The 20,918-nt window shown below is 52.5% G+C and overlaps 1 protein-coding gene across 1 annotated transcript; it reads left to right on the top strand.

Moving 5' to 3' along the window:
* The first annotated feature begins 18,495 nt into the window (after positions 1 to 18,495).
* Positions 18,496 to 19,425, top strand: ORNANAV1R3268 (vomeronasal 1 receptor ornAnaV1R3268). The gene has a single exon (NM_001253660.1). The coding sequence runs from the start codon at positions 18,496 to 18,498 to the stop codon at positions 19,423 to 19,425; it is 930 nt and encodes a 309-aa protein (NP_001240589.1).
* The last annotated feature ends 1,493 nt before the right edge of the window (positions 19,426 to 20,918 follow it).

The following is a 20,918-nucleotide window of genomic DNA, read 5'->3' as shown; positions in this document are numbered from 1 at the left end:
TGCTCGTTCCACTGAGCCACGCTGCTTCTCTATTCAGGTTGCCCCACTTGGGGCTCAGGGTCTCCATCCCCATTTTACAGATGAGGTAACTGAGGGCGCGGAGAAGTGAACGGACTTGCCCGAGGTCACACAACCAAGTGGCGGGGGCAGGATTAGAACCCATGACCTCTGACTCCCAAGCCCGGGCTCTTTCTACTAAGCCACACTGTATTGAGCGCTTACTGTGTGCAGAGCACTGTACTAACCGCCTGGAATGTACAGTTCGGCAACAGATAGCGACGATCCCTGCCCCACAACGGGCTTTGCTCCCGGCGACCTGGACCGCTTTTCCTAGAGCGATAATTCCGTCTTCACGCTGCTTCAGCCGTCAATGGTCCTGAAATGCGGTTCACATTTTCCACATCTCCACCCTGCACATTAACCCATCCGACTCGAGGCCCTCGATAAATAGACTCGTTAAATAAATCGATGATATTTATTGCGGATTTACTGTGTGCAGAGCCCTTGGGAGACACGATTCCTGCCCTCAAGGAGCTTATTATCGCTGATTATTATTAATTCATTCATTCGATCGTATTTATCGAGCGCTTACTGTGTGCAGAGCACTGTACTAAGCGCTTGGAAAGTACAATTCGGCAACAGATAGAGACGATCCCTAACCGAGAACGAGCTCACGGTCTAGAAGGGGGGAAATGATGGTATTTATTAAGCGCTTACTCTGTGCCTGGCAGCATTTTAAGCGCTGGGGTAGGTGCGAGATAATAATAATGATGGCATTCGTTGAGCGCTTACTATGTGCAAAGCACTGTTCTAAGCGCTGGAGAGGATACAAGGTGATCAGGTTGTCCCACGTGGGGCTCCCAGTCTTAATCCCCATTTTACAGATGAGGTAACTGAGGCACAGAGAAGTGAAGTGACTTGCCCAAAGTCACCCAGCTGACAAGTGGCAGAGACAGGATTTGAACCTTTGACCTCTGACTCCCAAGCCTGTGTTCTTTTCCACTGAGTCACGCGACACAGTCCCTGATCCACACGGGGCTCACGGTCTCCATCCCCATTTTATAGACGAGGGAACCGGGGAACAGGGAAGTTAAGTGACTTGTCCGAGGTCACGCAGCAGACGAGTGGCGGACGGGGGATTATAATCCATAACCCTCTGACCCCTATCTAGTCGGGGAGACGGACATCAAAATTAATTCCAGATAGGGAGAAACAACAATATAGGGATATAAAACTAAGAGCTGTGGAGGTGGGATAAGTATCCTAGTGCTTGGGAGAGAGAGTTATCTAGGAGAGAGTTGGAGAGATGAGGGGTTAATAATAATAATGATAATAATGGTGGTATTTGTTAAGCGCTTACTATGTGCGGAGCACTGTCCTAAGCGCTGGGGGAGATACAGGGGAATCAGGTTGTCCCACGTGGGGCTCACGGTCTTCATCCCCATTTTACAGATGAGGGAACTGAGGCACAGAGAAGTGAAGTGACTTGCCCACAGTCACACAGCTGACAAGTGGCAGGGCGGGGATTCGAACCCCTGGCCTCTGACTCCAAAGCCCGGGCTCTTTCCACTGAGCCACGCTGAGATGGACCCGTGGAGGAGACGAGAGGTTAGATGGGCTTCGAAATGGGGAGAGTATCGGTCAGCTGGATGTGAAGGGGGAAGAAATTCTGGGCAGGAGGGAGGGCGGGAGCCAGAAGCCGCTCTGAGAGGCTGGAGAATGAGGCAACGGTGGGTAGGTTGGTCTGAGAGGAGTAGGTGAGGACCGGGTTGAAGTAGAAGAAGTGTGTGGATAAGGGGCGGGAACGGAATGCCTTAGAGGTAATGAGAAGTAGTTTCTGCGTGATGCAGAGATAACAATAATAAGGTTGGTATTTGTTAAGCGCTTACTACGTGCAGAGCACTGTTCAAAGCGCTGGGGGAGATACAGGGTCATCAGGTGGTCCCACGTGAGGCTCCCAGTTGATCCCCATTTTACAGATGAGGTCACTGAGGCACAGAGAAGCGAAGCGACTTGCCCACGGTCACACAGCCGACAAGCGGCAGAGCCGGGAGTCGAACTCATGACCTCTGACTCCCAGTCCCGTGCTCTTTCCCCTGAGCCGCGCGGCTTCTCTATGAGAAGTAGTTTCTGCGTGACGCAGAGACGAATGGTCAATCATGGGGGGATTCTAAGGAACGGGGAGAGGTGGGTAAAACTAGGTTTCCAGAAAAATGACATTCATTCCATCGTATTTACTGAACACTTACTATGTGCAAAACACACAGAGCAAAACGCTCAAGTGCAAAGCACTTGGGAGAGTTCACTGTAACAACAGACAGACACAGTCCCTGCCCAAAACAACCTTACAGTCTAGGGTAGACATTAATATAAACGAATAAATTATAAATCTGTACATAAGCGCCGTGGGGCCGGGAGGGGGAAATGAATAAACTGCCGTCTACAGTGATGGGAAAGGCACGGGGAGGACGGGATTTGGGTGGGAAGATAAGACGTTCTGTTTTGGACATATTAAATTGGAGGTGACGGAAGGACATCCGAGTGGAGATGCCTTGAAAAAAGAAAGCGACGCAGAAGGGAGTGGGAGAAGGGGAAAGGAGAACTTAGGGAAGTTCTCTTGGAGCAGATGTGCCGTCAATAAGGCTCTGGGGCCCGGACGAGGTAATTGTCAGATATGAGGAGGGAGAGCGTTCCCCGCTAGCGGCTGGATGTGGGCGGGAGGTCAGCGAAGAGGTAGATGAGATAGAAATACTGGGACAAGGTTAGCATTAGAGGAGCAAAGTGTGCGGGCTGAGTTGCGATGGGAGAGTAGCGAGGTGAGGTAGGAGGGGGCAAGGTGCTTTGAAGTGAGGAGTTTTGTTTTTTTAACGCCAAGGTGGTTGGGAAACCACTGGAGTGTCTTGAGGAGTGAGGAAACACAGTCTGAAAGTTTTTGCAGGAATAATAATAATGTTGGTATTTGTTAAGCACTTACTATGTGCAGAGCACTGTTCTAAGCACTGGGGGAGATACAGGTTGTCCCACGTGAGGCTCACGGTCTTAATCCCCATTTTCCAGATGAGGTAACTGAGGCCCAGAGAAGTGAAGCGACTTGCCCACGGTCACACGGCCGACAAGCGGCAGAGCCGGGAGTCGAACCCGTGACCTCTGACTCCGAAGCCCAGGCTCTTTCCACGGAGCCACGCTGCTTCCCCAGGAAAATGATCCGGGCAGCAGAGGGAAGTATGGACTGGAGGGGGGAGAGGCAGGAAGCAGGGAGGTCAGCAAGGAGGCCGATACAGTAACCAAGGTGGGATAGGATAAATGCTTGGATTTAATAAAATCACTCATCCTTTCCCACCTAGATTCCTGCACCAGTCTCTCTGCTGACCTCCCGGCTTCCTGTCTCTTCCCACTCCAGTCCCTCCTTCCCTCTGCCGCCTGGATCGTTTTTCTACAAAACGTTCAGGACACGTCACCCGCCCCCTCTTCAAAAAACTCCAGTGGTTTTCCATCCGCCTCCGCATCGAACAGAAATTCCATTGGCTTTAAAACAGTCCACGAGCTTGCTCCCTCCTACCTCACCTGGCCGCTCTCCTTCTACAACCCGGCCCACATATTTCGCTCTTCTCACGGTGCCTCAGTCTCACCTGTCTCGCTGCCAACCCCGAGCCCACATCCTGCCGCTGGCCTGGAACGCCCTCCCTCCTCTGATCCGACAGAAAATTACTCGCCCCCTCTTCAGAGCCTTATCGAAGGCACATCTCCTCCAAGAGGCCTTCCCAGACTAAGCCCCAATTATCCACATCTCCCGCTCCCTTCTGCGTCGACCTGACTTGCTCCTTTTGCTCTTCCCCCCTCCCAGCCCCAAAGCACTTAGGTATATATCCCTAGTCGTGTTTATTTGAACTGATGTCTGTCTCCCCCGCTTAAGACTGTAAGCCCATTGTGGGCAGGGAATGTTTATTGTCGGATCGTACTCCCTCAAGCGCTTAGTACGGTGCCCTGCACACAGTAAGCGCTCAATGTATGTGATCAAATAATGAATGATTAACATGGTAGCTGTTCGGATGGAAAGGAAGGGGCAGATTTTAGCGATGTTGCGAAGGTCTGACTGTGTAGATTGAATATGTAGGTTGAATAATAAGCGTGGTATTTGTTAAGCGCTTACTATGTGCAGAGCACTGTTCTAAGCGCTGGTGTAGATACGGGGTAATCAGATTGTCCCACGTGGGGCTCACATTTTTTAATCCCCATTTTTACAGGTGAGGTAACTGAGGCACAGAGAAGTTAAGTGACTTGCCCAAGGTCACACAGCAGACAAGTGGCAGAGCCGGGATTAGAACCCATGATCTCTGACTCCCAAGCCCGGGCTCCTTCGAGGAGTCAAGGATAACACCAAGCTTACAGGCTAATGAGACTGGAAGGCCGGTGGTGCCGTCTACAATGTTGGTATTTGTTAAGCGCTTACTGTGTGCAGAGCGCTGTTCTAAGCACTGGGGGAGATACAGGGTCATCAGGTTGTCCCACGTGAGGCTCACAGGTAATCCCCATTTTACAGATGAGGTAACTGAGGCACAGAGAAGTTAAGTGACTTTCCCACAGTCACACAGCTGACAAGTGGCAGAGCCGGGAGTCGAACCCATGACCTCTGACTCCGAAGCCCAGGCTCTTTCCACTGAGCCATGCTGCTTCCCCATCTACAGTGATGGGAAAGTCATGGGGAGGACAGGATTTGGGTGGGAAGATAAGACATTCTGTTTAAGTTGGAGGTGACGGAAGGACATCCAACTGGAGATGTCTTGAAGAAAGAAAAAAGTTGATATTTGTTAAGCACTTACTATGTGCAGAGCATCGTTCTAAGCACTGGGGTAGATACAGGTTGTCCCACGTGAGGCTCACAGTCTCAATCCCCATTTTACAGATGAGGTAACTGAGGCACCGAGAAGTGAAGTGACTTGCCCGCAGTCACGCAGCTGACAATTAGACTAGATTAGATCAGACTGTAAGCCCGTCAAACGGCAGGGACTGTCTCTATCTGTTGCCGACTTGTTCATCCCAAGCGCTTAGTACAGTGCTCTGCACATAGTAAGCGCTCAATAAATACTATTGAATGAATGAATGACAAGTGACAGAGCCGGGATTTGAACTCGTGACCTCTGACTCCCAAACCTGGGCTCTTTCCACTGAGCCACGCTGCAGGAGACGGGAGACTGCAGAGAGGGAGAGAGATCAGCGTGGCTCACTGGAAAGAGCACGGGCTTTGGAGTCAGAGGTCATGGGTTCGAACCCCGGCTCTGCCACTTGCCAGCTGTGTGACTTTGGGCAAGTCACTTAACTTCTCGGTGCCTCAGTTCCCTCATCTGTAAAATGGGGATTAAGACTGTGAGCCCCACGTGGGGCAACCTGATTCCCCTATGTCTACCCCAGCGCTTAGAACAGTGCTCGGCACATAGTAAGCGCTTAACAAATACCAACATTATTATTATTATTATTATCAGGGCTGGAGATGTTGATTTGGGTATCATCTGCGTAGAGCTGGTAGTTGAAGCCACTTGAGTGAATGAGTTCACCAAGGGAGTGGGTGTAGATAATAATAATTATTACGGTATTTGTTAAGCACTTACTATGTGCCAAGCACTGTTCTAAGCGCTGGGGTGGATACAAGGTAATCAGGTTGTCCCGCGTGGGGCTCACAGTCTTAATGCCCATTTTACAGATGAGGCAACTGAGGCACAGAGAAGTTAAATGACTTGCCCAAGGTCACACTGCAGACAAGTGGCAGAGCCAGAATCAGAACCCACGTCCTCTGACTCCCAAGCCCGGGCTCATACCCCTAGGCCATGAAATGGAGAATAGAAAGGGACCCAGAGCCGAACCTTGAGGGACCCCTTACAGTTAGGGGATGGGAGGAAGAAGAGGAGCCCTCGAAAAGAGGTAGAGAATGAGCAGCCAGAGAGAGAGGAGGAGAACCGGGAGAGGACAGTGTCAGTGAAGCCGAGGTGGAAGAACGGAGAAGAGGGTGGACGGCAGCGTCGAAGGCAGCTGAGAGGTCGAGGAGGATTAGGATGGAGAAGAGGCCGTTAGGTTTGGCAAGAAGGAGATCACTGGTGACCTTTGAGAGGGCGGTTTCTGTGGAGGGAAGGGGAGGGAAGCCAGACTGGAGGGGGTCACGGAGAGAACTGGAGGGGAGGAACTTGAGGCAGCGGGTGCAGACAGCTTGCTCAAGGAGTTTGGAGAGGGATGGTAGGAGGGAGGTGGGGCAATAACGCAGGGAGCCGTGGGGTCAGGGAGTTTATTTTGTGGGTTTTTTTTAGGATAGTGGAGATATGGGCGTGTTTGAAAGCAGAGGGGAAGAAGCCATTTGAGAGAAGACAGACCAAGATGGCTGTTACGAAGGTGCGAAGGAATGGGGTTGGATGTGCGGGAGGCGGGGTTGGATTTTGAGAGAAGGCTGGAGATCTCCTCTAGAGATACTGCTGAGAAAGATGAGAGAACTGAAGAAAGGGCAGGATGGAGAAGGACTGGGGAGGGACGGGGAGATTTTAGGGAGATCATGCCTGATAGTGTCAATTTTCTTCTCCTCCCCTGTTCTCTCCCCCTCCCTCCAGGGTCGTATCTCCTCCTGCCTCCAGGACGTCTCCACCTGGATGTCCGCCCGCCACCTAAAAAACTCAACATGTCCAAAACTGAGCTCCTTATCTTCCCTCCCAAACCCTGTCCTCTCCCTGACTTCCCCGTCACTACGGACGGCACGACCATCCTTCCCGTCTCACAGGCCCGCAACCTTGGTGTCATCCTTGACTCTGCTCTCTCATTCACCCCACACATCCGATCCGTCCCCGACACCTGCCGGTCTCATCTGCACAATATCGCCAAGATCCGCCCATTTCTCTCCATCCAAACTGCTACCGTGCTGGTACAAGCTCTCATAATTTCCCGACTGGATTATTGTGTCAGCCTCCTTTCAGACCTCCCTTCCTCCGGTCTCTCCCCACTCCAGTCTATTCTTCATTCTGCTGCTCGGATATCTTCCTATAGAAACGCTCTGGGCATGTCACTCCCCTCCTCAAAAACCTCCAGTGGTTGCCTATCGACCTTGGCACGAAACAAAAACTCCTCACTCTTGGCTTCAAAGCTCCCCATCACCTTGTCCCCCTCCATCTCTCCTCCCTTCTCTTTTTCTTCCGCCCACCCCGCATGCTCCGCTCCTCTGCCGCTCACTTCCTCACCGTCCCCAGTTCGCACCTTTCCCGCCATCGACCCCGGCCCCCGTCCTACCACTGTCCCGGAACGCCCTCCCTCCTCACATCCACCAAACTAAGTCTCTTCCCCTCTTCAAAGCCCTACTGAGAGCTCACCTCCTCCAAGAGGCCTTCCCAGACTGAGTTCCCCCCTTTCCCTCTGCCTTTCCCCCTTCCCCTCCCCTCAGCACTGTGCTTATATGTATATATCATTTATTACCCTATTTATTTTGTTAATGAGGTGTATATCTCCATGATTCTATTTATCTTGATGATGTTGTCTTGTTCTGTTTTGTTCTGTTTCGCTTTGCTGTCTGGCTCCCCTGTTTAGACTGTGAGCCTGTTATTGGGCAGTCTATTGGACATGCCTATTGTCTCTCTCTGTTCCCTAATTGTATATTACAAGCGCTTAGTACAGTGCTCTGCACATAGTAAGCGTTCAATAAATATTATTGAATGAATGAATTCATTAATTTTCTTAATCAAATAGGTGGCTAGGTCATCGGACGCAAGGGATGGGGGAGACGTGGGGACAGGGTTTGCGGAGGGAGTTAAACATCTGGACCAACCCGAGAGGGAGACGGGCATGGGCGTCGATAAGGTTGGGAAAATAATTTTGCCGGGCAGAGGAGAGGGCAGAGTTAAAGCGCTCAAGAATGGATTCGAAATGGATGAAGTTGACCCGATATCTAGATTTCTGCCAGCAGCGCTCTGTGGCTCGGGCACAGGGGTGAAGGAGGCGGACCGCGGAGGCGATCCAGGGCTGTGGATTGGTGGTAAAAGAACGACAGAGCGATAGGGGAGCGAGCGGGCTGAATTCAGTAGAAAGGGTGGTGTTGAGAGGGTCACTTTGGTCATCAGGGGAAGGTAGTTGGGGTATGGAGGCTAAATGGGGCTTGATGAGTTGAGAAAATTGGAAGGGCTCAAAAGATCAGAGGTCTCCGTGGGGGAATAGTGCAGAAATCCGGGGAGGAGGTGTGTGGGAGAGAAGGCAGGTGAGGAGGTTATGGTCAGGTAGAGGGATTTCAGAGTTGGTGAGGGTTGAGATGGTGCGGTGGCTAGGGATGTTGAGATTGTGTGTCCAAGCTGGTGAGTGGGTGACGTGGAGAAAGCCCCAGACTAGCTTCCTCCGCCCGCCACCCCGACTTGTTCCCTTTGCTCTACTCCCCTCTCCCCATCCCACAGCACTTGTGTAGATATGTACATATTGATAATTCTAGTTTTATATATAAATACATATTCTATCAATATATAAATATTGATGCCTGTTTACTGTTTTGATGTGTATACGTCTATAATTCTATTTATTTATATTGATGCCCGTTTACTTGTTTTGATGTCTGTCTCCCCCCCTTCTAGACTTTAAGCCTGGTGTGGGCAGGGATTGCCTCTCTTTATTTCTGAATGGCACTTTCCAATCGCTTAGTACAACGTTCTGCACTCAGTAAGCGCTCAATACATGCGATCGATCGAATGAATGAATGGAGAGGAAGGAGTGGTATACCGGAAATCCGTCAGTTAGTGGTATTTACTGAGCGCTTACTGGGTGCGGAGCGCTGTACCGAGTGCTTGGGAGAGTACGATCCGACGGAGTTGGTAAACACGCTCCCTGCCCACAGTGAACTTACAGTTTAGAGGAAATATGAAGGAAAAACCAGTGGGATTTAGTGACAGCCTGAATCTGAATCTTTAAAAGCTGGAATCCGTCGGATCTGGTGACTGACTGAATGTGTGGGTTGCAGGAGAGAGATGAGTCAAGGATAATAATAAAAATAATTATGGTACCTGTTAAATGCTTACTAGGTGCCAAGCCCTGTTTTAAGCACTGGGGTAGATACAAGTTAACCAGGTTGACACAGGCCCCATCCCACGTTGGGCTCACATTCTTAATCTCCATTTTTCACAGACTCATTCATTCATTCAGTAGTATTTATTGAGCGCTTACTAGGTGCAGAGCACTGTACTAAGGGCTTGGAATGTACAATTCGGCAACAGATAGAGACAATCCCTGTCCACTGACGGGCTCACAGTCTAATCGGGGGAGACAGACGGACAAAAAACAAGACAACTTAATCACGATAAATAGAATCAAGGGGATGCACATCTCATTAACAAAATAAATAGGGTAATAAAATATATACAAATGAGCACAGTGCTGAGGGGAGGGGAAGGGAGAGGGGGAAGAGCAGAGGGAAAGGGGGGAAAGGGGGCTTAGATGAGGGGAGATGAAGGGGGAGCAGGGAGGGAGCAGAGGGAAAAGGGGAAGCTCAGCCTGAGAAGGCCTCTTGGAGGAGGTGAGCTCTCCGTAGGGCTTTGAAGAGGGGACGAGAGTTAGTTTGGCGGAGGTGAGGAAGGAGGGCGTTCCAGCACAGCGGTAGGACGTGGGCCAGAGGTCGACGGCGGGATAGGCGTGAACGGGGGTCGGTGAGGAGGTGGGCGGCAAAGGAGCGGAGAGTGCGGGGCGGGCAGTAGAAAGAGAGAAGGGAGGAGAGGTGGGGGGGGCAGGTGATGGAGAGCCTTGAAGCCTAGAGTGAGAAGTTTTTGTTTCGTGCAGAGGTCGATAGGCAACCGCTGGAGGTTTTTAAGAAGGGGAGTGACATGCCCAGAGCGTTTCTGCAGGAAGATGAGCCTGGCAGCGGAATGAAGAATAGACTGGAGCGGGGAGAGACAGGAGGAAGGGAGATCAGAGAGAAGGCTGACACAATAACCCAGCGGGGATATTATGAGAGCCTGTACCAGTAAGATAGCCGTTTGGATGGAGAGGAAAGGGCAGATCTTGGCGATATCGTAAAGGCGAGACCGGCAGGCGCTGGTGACAGATGGGATGTGTGGGGTGAATGAGAGAGCTGAGTCAAGGAGGACACCGAGGTTGCGGGCTTGAGAGATGGGAAAGGATGGTCGTACCATCCACAGTGACAGGGAAGTCAGGAAGAGGACAGGGCTTGGGAGGGAAGATAAGGAGCTCAGTTTTGGACATGTTGAGATAACTGAGACACAGAGAAGTGGAGAGATTTGCCCACGGCCACACAGCAAACTGGTGGAGCCAGGATTAGAACCTACGACCTTCTGACTCCCACACCCATGCTCTAGCCACTACACCACGCTGCTTAATAATAATAATAATAATAATGATAATGTTGGTATTTGTTAAGCGCTTACTATGTGCAGAGCACTGTTCTAAGCGCTGGGGCAGATACAGGGTAATCAGGTTGTCCCACGTGAGGCTCACAGTCTTCATCCCCATTTTACAGATGAGGTCACTGAGGCACCGAGAAGTTAAGTGACTTGCCCACAGTCACACAGTTGACAAGTGGCCGAGCCGGGATTCGAACCCATGACCTCTGACTCCCAAGCCCGCGCTCTTTCCACTGAGCCACGCTGCTTCTCAAGGATCGTGCGAATGTTGTGGGACTGTGAGACTGGAAGGACGGCGCCGTCGTCAGTAGTGGTGGGAAAGTCAAGGGGAGGAGAAGGTTTGCAGGGAAGAAAGATGAGTACCGTTTTGGACACGCTGAGCTTGAAATATGCCCGAGCTTTGGGCGATCTCAGAGCTTTATTCCCAGGAGATCCCAGGGGAAGGACAAGGAGAGGGGTCACCTCCTTCCCCTGCTCCAGAGCGACTGCATCACATTCTACTCCGAGGTCTGTAGGAACTCTAGTGTCGCATTGGAAGCATGAAACCTGGTAGCAGGAGCCACAGGAGAGGAGAAATCTAAAACCCGGGCCTAAAAGCATCCGGCAGGTCTCTGAGAAGCAACGTGGTCTAGTGGAGTAGAATCTGGGAACCGGCGGACCTGGGTTCTAATCCTAGTGGCCGGGTGACCTTGCACAATAATAATAATAATGATCTTTGTTAAGCACTTACCGTGTGCCGGGCACTGTATTAAGCGCCGGATGCAACTTCTCTGTGCCTCGGTTTCCTCCTTTGTAAAATTAAATACCTGTTCTCCCTCTTACTCTGAACGCGAGCTCCATGAGGAACGGCAACTATGTCCAACCCGTAACTGCCCCGGCTCTTCGTTCGGTGTTTGGCACATAATAAGCGCTGAATAAATACCAAAATTATCATCATTATTATTAGTTCCAAATTAGTGCTGGACAGGGAAAGAGCAGCCGAATATTGGACGTCCTGGTGAAAAACCAACAAAAGAAGAATGGTCATGTTAGGTTTGGGTGCTGGGTGTCAGGGTCCTCCTCAGACAGGAAGCAAAGTAAGCAATTGTTTTATGACCGGGGTAGCCACATGCCTCCTGATGGCCACTGCTTTGAAAATTCAAGATGGCACCTGTAACAGGTAGCCATTACTCCTGAAAAAGGTCCCCATCATCCCCACTGCCGTCCAGCTTGCAGGACAGCCATTTTTAGTTTTCCTTTATGCACGTGGTCTTGTCTTCCCCATCTTGCCCAAACAGCCTTCGGTCCCCCCAAATGAAGGATCATTTTATCACTCAATCATTCATATTTATCGAAAAGCATCACAGCTTAGCGGAGAGAGCGCAGGCCTGAGAGGTAGAAGAACCTGGGTTCTAATCCCGGCTCTGCCACATGTCTGCTGTGTGACCTTGGGTGAATCAGTTCACTTCTCTGGACCTCAGTTACCTCATCTGGAAAATGGGGATTAAGACCGTAAGCCTCATATGGAACAGGGACCGTGTCCAACCCGGTTACCTTGTACCTACCTGTCCCGAGGTGAACCCGGGGGACACACCACCTCAAGGTCAAATGCTATGCAAGACGGAATTCGGAGGTGCGGGTGGGATACCGTCCCCACAACCTAAACCCTAGATTGACGGCCCAAGACGGGACTGCAGAAAGTGTCCCTCGGCCCGTGCCAATCAAATGAGGTGTGGAGGAGGGGAAAGGGCGGAGATTGGATAAACTGAGGCCAGTAGCTGGAATGGCCTAGGAGCTCAGGTAATATATCCCTGCGGCCTCTGACCCTCCGTGCAGCGGATCGAGACTCGCAGCGGCCGGCTGCGGGTCACCTCTGCCCAGAGCGTGGGATGCCTGCTCTGCCTGCACCAAGTGAGGAGCCGTGGGATAGGTGAGTATCCCGTCCTGGGGCTGGGAGCTAGGCCGCTTCGCCACGGGTGTGGAATGCATAAATGGATTCCTCCCAAGTGGGAAGCGTTCGTAGGTGGGAGCTCGCCACCTCACCACGCGGGAATAAAGCATAAGTGAATTCCTCCTGGGTGGGACCTGGGTGCTTTGCCACGCGCGGGTAACACAGAAATACATTCCTCCCTATAGGGAAGCTCTAATGTCATTAAATAATCATATTCTTCCTGAAAGGGGCCTCCCGAAAGGGAGGTTCAGTTCACCGCGTCCAAAATAATCAAATGATTCAATTCGCCTCGCGGAATAGATTTTGTAGAAAACTCAGCCTTTCTGACCCCCGTCTCCCTCTCTCTCGCCGTGCCAATTCCCGCACGAACCCCTCCCCGGCGGCGGGTAGCTCCACCCCAGCGCTCAGTACAGTGCCTGGCACACAGTAAGCACTTAACAAATGCCGTAATTATTATTATTATTGTAATTGATCGCTTACTGTGGGCAGAGCACTGTACTAATCACTTGGGAGAGGACCACAGAAGAGAGTTGGTAGATACATTCTCTTTCCACAACAATCTTGTAGTCTGAAGGGGGAGACAGACATTAATATAAATGAATAAATTATGGATAGGTACATAAGTGCTGTGGGGTTCAGGGAGGGATGAATAAAGGATGCAAATCCAACTGCAAGGGCGATGCAGAGAGCAGTGGGAGAGGAGGAAAAGAGGGCTTAGTCGGGGAAGGCCTCTCTGAGAAGATGTGCTTTTATTAAGGTGGGGGAGAGTTGTGGTCTTCCAGATACGAAGGGCGAGGGAGTTCCAGGTCAGAGACAGGATGCGGATGAGGCGTTAGCATCGAGATAGTATGAAGTTCTAAGTGAGTAGGTTGGCATTAGAGGAGCGAAGCGTGCGGGCCGGGATGTAGTAGGAAATCGGCAGGAGGGGGCATGGCGACTGAGTACTTTAAAGTCGACGGTAAGGAGTTTGTGTTGGAGGCAGAGTGGATGGCCAACCACCGGAGGTTCTCGGGGAGGGGGGGGACACGGACCGAGCACTTCTGTAGAAAAATGATCTGGGCAGCAGAGTGAAGTATGGCCTGGAGTGGGGAGAGACAGGAAGCAGGGAGGTCAGCAAGGAGGCTGATGCAGCAATCCAGATGGGATAGGATGAGCGATCGTATTAACGCGATAGCAGTTTGGATGGAGAGGAAAGGGCAGATTTTAGCGATGTGGTGAAGGTGGGGCCCACGGGATTTAGGGATGGATTGATATATGGGTTGAATGAGAGAGAGGAGTCAAGGATAACAGCAAGGTTACGGGCTTACGAGACCGGAAGGACGGCGTGCCGTCCACCGTGATGGGAAAGTCGAGGGGAGGACGCGGTTCGGGTGGGAGGATAAGGACTTCTGTTTTGGACACGCTAAGCTTGAGGAGACAGGAGGACATCCAAGCTGAGATGGCTTGAGGCAGGAGGAAATGGGAACCTTGAAAGGGGGATCAGGGCTGGAGATGTAGATTTAGATATCGTCCACATAGAAGTGGTTGGTAGTTGAAGCCATGGGAGCGAAGGAGTTCTCCAAGGGAGTGGGTGTAGATGGAGAATAGAAGGGGACCCAGAACAGAAGCTTGAGGGACCCCCACCGTTACGGGGTGGAAGGAAGAGGAGGAGTCCATGAAGGAGAGTGAAAATGAACGGCCAGAGAGAGAAGGGGGAGAGGGCACTGTCAGTGAAGCCGAGGTTGGATAACGTTTCCAGGAGGAGGGGCTGGTCGACAGCGTCGAAATCAGCTGAGGGGTCGAGGACGAATAGGATGGAGTAGAAGTCACTGGATTTGGCAAGGAGGAGATCGTTGGTGACCTTAGAGAGGGCGGTTTCTGTGGAGTGAAGAGGAGGGAAATCAGAATCCAGGGCGCCATGGAGAAGATTGGAGGGGAGGAAGCAGAGACAGCAGGTGGAGACAACTCGCTCAAAGAATTTGGAGCGGAATGGTAGGCGGGAGATGGGGTGATAAGTGGAGGGAGCCGTGGGGTCAAGGGAGGGTTTTTTTTAGGACGGGGGAGACATGAGCACGTTTAAAATCAGAAGCGTATTCCCTGTCCACAATGCGCTTACAGTCTAGAGGAGGAGACAGACATTAATACCAATAAACAAACGATAAAGAAATAAATCACAGATACGGACATAAGTGCTGTGGGGCTGGGAACAGGGATGCATAGAAGGAACAAGTCAGGGCAATGGAGGAGGGCGTGGGAGAAGAGGAAAAACGGGCTTAGTCAGGGAAGGCCTCTTGGAGGAGGTGGGCCTTCAATAAGGCTTTGAAGGTGGGGAGAGGAATTGTCTGTCTGTCTGGGCCTGCAGGATGCTGCCCCGGAGCTGTGAAATCCCTGCAGGGAGGTGCCTGATGGATTAGTTAGTAATAGATGAGGGGCGAGACCTCTGAGCTCATCTTGTCCTCATTTCTTGGGCATTAGAGAGGGGAGTCAGAGAGCTACTAGAGATTTCCCTGTTGAAGTGTCAGAGTCTATTAATGTTCAGTGATGCACTCATCTGCACATGTGCTGATTACCCCCTGAGGGGCAGGAGAGATGAAAAAGGTGGCGGATAAATGGCTTCCCCGGCACGGTTCTGCCAGTCTCTGAGGGCACGCGAGCCGCCCTCGCAGCCGGCGGCAGAGGCGGAGGTAGGCGAGCAGGACAAAACCATCTTCCCTCGACGGACTTTCAGGGGCAGGAGTTGCTGCCGGATGGGGATTTTGTGACTCCGGGGCGGGAGCCCTTTAGACCCGCCGCCCAGGCTCCGGTATTCCCATTCCCCAAACCTCGGGGTCAGAGACCCCTCAGTGTAAGACGATTCACCTCCGGTATGAGGTTTCAGCAAAGAGCCAGCGTTAACCTTGATAGGGGAAAGGCAAAATGTGGCTGGATCGTCACCGTGGTGCCGCAGTGGCTCCCGGGAAGGAATTGGCAGGGAGGGCTAAGGCGGACAGCGGAGTCTGTCCGGCCCATGCCTTCCCGAGCCCCCCAGACTGCCCCTCCCTCCTTTTGCAGCCAAATGCCTGGGGAGCGGGGTCGTAATAGCGAAGTCGTGAACCAAGCCGGCCTAAACCACCCCCGACCAGGCCGCCGCCGCCAAAGCAACGATCCCACCTCCCGTAGGATCCGGGCAGATCTGGTGGACGGGGATGGAGGGATCCCAGCCGACCCTGCTCCAGCCTTGGTGATCGGGTTAGAGATTAAGGCAGCAGATGGCAGAATCAGCTAAGTCGTCAGTGGCCATCTCCCTTCCCTAGCTCCTCTCTAGGCTGTTCCTCCCTTTCTCCCCTCTGATCCCACCACTCCATTCCCCTGCCCTTCGTCAGGCTTATGGCACGTACTCAGTCCCACGTCCCAACCGGTATGACTCTCTCTGTCATCTCAGATCGGGCTCTTCTCTTAGACAGCATTTGATGGCAAAGGCATCCTCCCAGATGGGGAGAAGGGCCTTTTCTCGTAAGCTCGTCGTGGGCGGGGGACGTGTTTTACCAACTCTGTTGTGTTCTTCTCTCCCAAGCGCTTAGCACAGTGCACAGCAACCAGTAAGCACTCAATAAAGACGACCGATTGATCAGACTCAGGCCCCATCGTTGGCTTGAGGCAGGGCTAGCCTGGGGGGACTGACCACGCTCAAGCTGCTCTCTCCGATTCCAGGGCCGCGGGTCTTCGTCTCCCCGCTCCGCGTCTCCCAAGATGCAGAGTGTCAACGAGTCCAACCACGGGCTGCAGAGAGGAGGAGAGAAAGATTCCCGCAGTCATGGAGAGCTGCCCCCTTAACTCAGCTTCAGGTATTAGCCCCTTGCTCCGTAACGGACAGTTCGGGGGAAAGATTGGGGTAAAGGGGCCGATTTTAACACGGCTTGGTTTCTCCACAGTTCCTCTGTAAGTCGATGTCAGAGGTAGAATACTGAACTGGATGGATACAGGATGGCACTGCCGATGCTGTATGTCACTTGGTCTCAGATAACGACCCTTCATCCTGCCCCACAGGAGGAGTCAGCAGCCGATGCCTCAAGACCCACATCTGGGACCCATCGATCAATCGTATTTATTGAGTGCTTACCGTGTTCTGAGCAGTCAGTCGTATTTATTGAGCACTCACTGTACGCAGAGCACTGTCTGAGGGCTTGGGAGAGTAGCGTATAACGGAGATGGTAGACTTGTCCCCCGCCCACAGTGAGCTTGCAGACTAGACACGTATACGTGTGAGTGCTGTGGTGAATAAAGGATGCAAATCCAAGCGCCTGGGTGATGCAGAAGGGAGAAGGAGTAGGGTGGCTCACAGACACGGGCATCCACTCCAAGGTTGATGGCCCCCAAGGACTTGGTAGAATGTGGGAAAGACCTTGTTCACCCCCACGACGTTCAGCCCTACGGCTACTGGCGCAGGAAATAGGTTGCCCTCCCCACCCTGCCCCTTTGAGCCGGAAAGGGACCGATCCGTAGAGCCAAGAGGAAAGCTACTCCTGGACCTCTGCTGACAGGATGCAGCGGTTCCGCCGTGCTGGGCCTGGGGGGGTTCCCGTTGACCTCAGTGGATGGCACGGCAAGCCGGCAGGAGCCGGGACTTAACCTCTCTGTGCCTCAATCACCTCATCTGGAAAATGGGAATTTAAAAACTGTGAGCCCCACGAGGGACAACCTGATCACCTTGTATCCCCCCAGCGCTTAGAACCGTGCTTGGCACATAGTAAGCGCTTAACAAATACCAAATTATTATGATTATGATTATGATTATTACCACGCACCCCGCCACGGGTGCTGGGCAGGGGGGAAGAGCAGCTCTTGGCCAGGAGCAGGGCACGCTGTTAGCAGTCGTGGGTGCGGAGCTGGGATCTATCGGGCAGGGAAACGACGGGGTGGGGTTCAGTACACCCCCCGTGCTGGCTGCCCACGGGGGCTGCGGAAGGGGAAGGTTCGCCCCAAAGCGCACCTGATCCGGAGAAGGTTGGCGAAAGGCCAGCGGCAGCACAGGAGAAGGAAGGTGGGGAGAGTGAGACGGTGACAACGTAGGAGGCGTGAAGCTTGCCAGCTCTCCACCCACGCTCCCTCCTTCCCAAATGAAAGCATCCCCAAGTAAATGTGTTTCCTCTGTCTCTCTCTCTCGCTCTTTCTCCTCTCCATCTCGCTCCACTGTCCTCTCGCCGTTCCCTCCTCTCCTCCCCCCGATTCCTTCTCTTTCTTTTCCTCCTTTCTTTTCTTCCTCCCTTTCCCCCCCTTCTCTCTCTCTCTCCCTCTTTCCTTTCTCTTCCCATTTCTCTAAGTCTCATTAGCAAACGGCCGGGTCGGTACAATATTAACTTTAAATAATTCTTTGCCTCATTATTTCAGAATGACACCACCCCACGCAGTAAGCTTCACAAATGTGTGTTTAGGCTGTACGGTTGACTCTCTGCACGCCGACCGCCCAGAGGTCTGATTTAGCCTGCGTCTCCCTCACAGGAGCACCGCCAGTCCGAGCTCTTCGGAATCTCGTATTAACCCTCCCACCGACGGTGAGCTGTTGCCTGACGGAGATGCCGAAGTGGTTTTAAAACCCAATCGCCCGGCCAGCTCAGTCCTGCCCCTCACCCGACGCTACGCATCTGTCCTCCCCTCTCACTCCTGAGTACTCCAGGAATAATGCAGAGCGGGACGATAACGACTCTCCTCCGGCAGAACCCTGTGTCATCGGTCATTTCCGCCCTCACGAGGGAATCACCTAGGGAACAGTGGCAGAACGAGGGTTTTCGTTTGAGACTGAGCAGTGGGGGGGTTTGAACCCCACATACTCATTTTCCTGCCCGCGCCCTAGTTTCTACGAGAGCATCCATCCCACTCTGAATACTAATCAGCGAGGTCCCCGCTCCGGTGTCCACGAAACGAGCCATCAAGTAAGGGCCGGATCCTGAGATCCCAGACAACGGCCCGTAAAGCCGACCCTCCGTACGGCGTCAGTTTGCGTGATGGACAAGCGGGAGGGTTGGAGAGTTACAAGGGCTAGCGTGAGGGTCTCTAAGTGGCATAGAAATTTACCACCGAAGAGCGCCGGGCACCCTTCTCTTCTCTCATTTGCCCTCTCTCTTTTTTTCTCTCTCCCTCTATTTCCTTCTCTCTCACGTGTGCACGCGCTCTCTCTCACACTCTCTCTTCACCCCCTCCCAGGCTGCTCTGCAGGAGGCCTCCTCTAGGTCTAATTGTGAATTGAGGACAATGAACGCCACTGAGATTTCTTTCGGGATGGTGATGCTGTTGCAGATCAGTATTGGAGTCGCAATGAACGCATTCCTCCTCCTGTTTTACACCCGCATGGTCTCCAGTAACCCCAAGCGCAGCTTCTCCGACTTAATCCTTGCCCACCTGGCCTTGGCCAACACCATCATTCTCCTCACCCTTGGAGTCCCAGAGACCATATCCATTTGGGGTCTGAGGAATTTCCTCGGCAACGTCGGCTGTAAAGTCCTCATTTACCTTTATCGGGTGGCCCGGGGCCTGGCCATCTGTACCACCTGCCTCCTGAGTGTCTTCCAGGCCGTCACCATCAGTCCCACCACCTCCTGGTGGGCCGGAGTCAAAGCCAGATTACCCAGGTACGTCCTCCCTTCCTGCACCCTCGCCTTGATCCTCAATATGCTGGTAGATTTCGACACAACCCTGTTCATGACAGGCCCCCAGAACGGCAGCAGGGTGAGGATGATATTGGATCTCAAATACTGCTCGAAGGTCATTGAGAGCGTAGAGACCGCCCTGGTGATTTCGGTCGTGCTCTCCCTGCGCGATCTGCTCTTCGTGGGCCTCATGAGCCTGTCCAGCGGCTACATGGTGTTTGTCCTGCACAGGCACCACGGGCAAGTCCGACACCTTCGCCGGCCCGGCCACTCCCAGAGGGCGGTGCCTGAGGTCAGGGTGGCCAAGAAGGTGGTCGCCCTGGTGGCCTTCTACGTCCTCCTTTACGGGCGACAGTCCGTCACTCTGAGTGTTTTACTAAACACGAGAGGACATTTTCCTTTGCTGGTGAGTAGTCATATGGTGTTGTCATTCACCTTCTCGGCCCTAAGCCCGTTCCTGGTGATGCACGGCGACCGGAGAATGAGAACGTTCTGGAGGAAGGGCCCTCCTCTGTCCAACGTGGATGACTCCTAGGGCCCCGGGGCCCTCCCGCTGATTCCGCGGACCCCCGCATCCCAATCTGGGCACCTCGCATGCCGGCCGGGGATTCGGGTGCGGGTTTTCACGGGCCGCGGCGCGATCAAGGGACGGTGACGGCGGAGGCAGCCTCGAGGCTGGCTACCGTGGCTCTCGGAAAAGAGGGAGAAGAGTCTGCTCCCGCCGGCGATTCTTCCACACCGCCCTACCTCATTCCCATCCTGCCGGGCACCGCCGTGATGGGAAGGACAGAAGGAGCGACAGAGTGGAGCCTCCGCGAAAAGGAGGATGTTGGGAGAGTGTGACGGTGAGCCCGTTATTGGGTAGGGATTGTCTCCATCTGCTGCCAAATCGTACTTTCCAAGCGCTTAGCACAGTGCTCTGCACCCACTAAGCGCTCAATAAATACGATCGAATGAATGAACGGATGACTGTGGCATCTGAGCTGCAAGGAGTCCCAGACTCTTCTAGCCACCGGTACCCTACTGCTCTTTCGGTTTTCATTTTGTGTCTTCGTCTTTTACGTCGTTTGTGTTTTTGTAGCGTTTCATCTCTCCTTAAGTATCCGTTACCTTTTCCCCGCCACCTTTTACACTTCGGGAGCCCCTGAAGCTCTAGGAACCGTGTCGAATTCCATCCAGTGTATTTTTTCCCAGTTTTTAGCACAGTGCTCCGCACACAGTAAGGACTTGCTAGATACTATTACTAATATAGTATTAACCGATCGGGTTGTGCCCGTGCCCTGGATGGGGTGAAGATGAATCCTGGGGAAAAACTGAGGACACGCCCGAAAGCTATGTAGTTCATACTGCAGTGTGGAAGAACTGAGATCAACTAATTAAAAATGAAAAACGTGAGATTAGGGAAAGCCGTGTTTGTATCGGGATTTGCTTTATGTCTACTTGTCCGTGTATTAAAGCCATTTTGCATCCATTGATCCCTCTGCAAGATTTCATACTGAAAAATAAATATTAGACCTTTTATTTCATTCCAACATTAAGAGGGCAACTTATATCTGTGTCGGAAACACGTGTCCGTTCGGATTGAGGCCGCGTTCCTCCGGGGGAGAGGTTAGCGTTCTAGAAATTCCCCTCTCTCTAGGTACTAGCTGAATAACAGAGAGTCAGAAAATACTGTCAGTTGGACCGTCACGACATCGCTGAAGTCCGCCCTGTCGTGTTAATCCAAGCATTTATTCTATCCCGCCTCGATTACTGCATCAGCCTTCTCGCTGACCTCCCTTGCCTCCTGTCTCGCCCCACTTCACCCTGCTGCCCAGATGATTTTTCTAAAAAAAAAGTTCAGTCCCTGTTTCCCTACTCCTCAAGAAACTCCAGTGGTTGCCCGTCCACCTCCGCATCAAACGGAATCATCACAATAATGACGGCGTTTGTTCAGCATTTACTATGTGCCAAACACTGTTCTAAGCCCTGGGGTAGAATACGAGGCTATCAGATTGTCCCACGTGGGGTTCACGGTCTTCATCCCCA

This window comes from Ornithorhynchus anatinus, chromosome 2, assembly GCF_004115215.2.
Source record: "Ornithorhynchus anatinus isolate Pmale09 chromosome 2, mOrnAna1.pri.v4, whole genome shotgun sequence".
In the NCBI taxonomy this organism is placed as follows: Eukaryota; Metazoa; Chordata; class Mammalia; order Monotremata; family Ornithorhynchidae; genus Ornithorhynchus; species Ornithorhynchus anatinus.
Note: the sequence above shows the minus strand (reverse complement) of the source record. Positions and strands in the feature narration are given on the sequence as shown.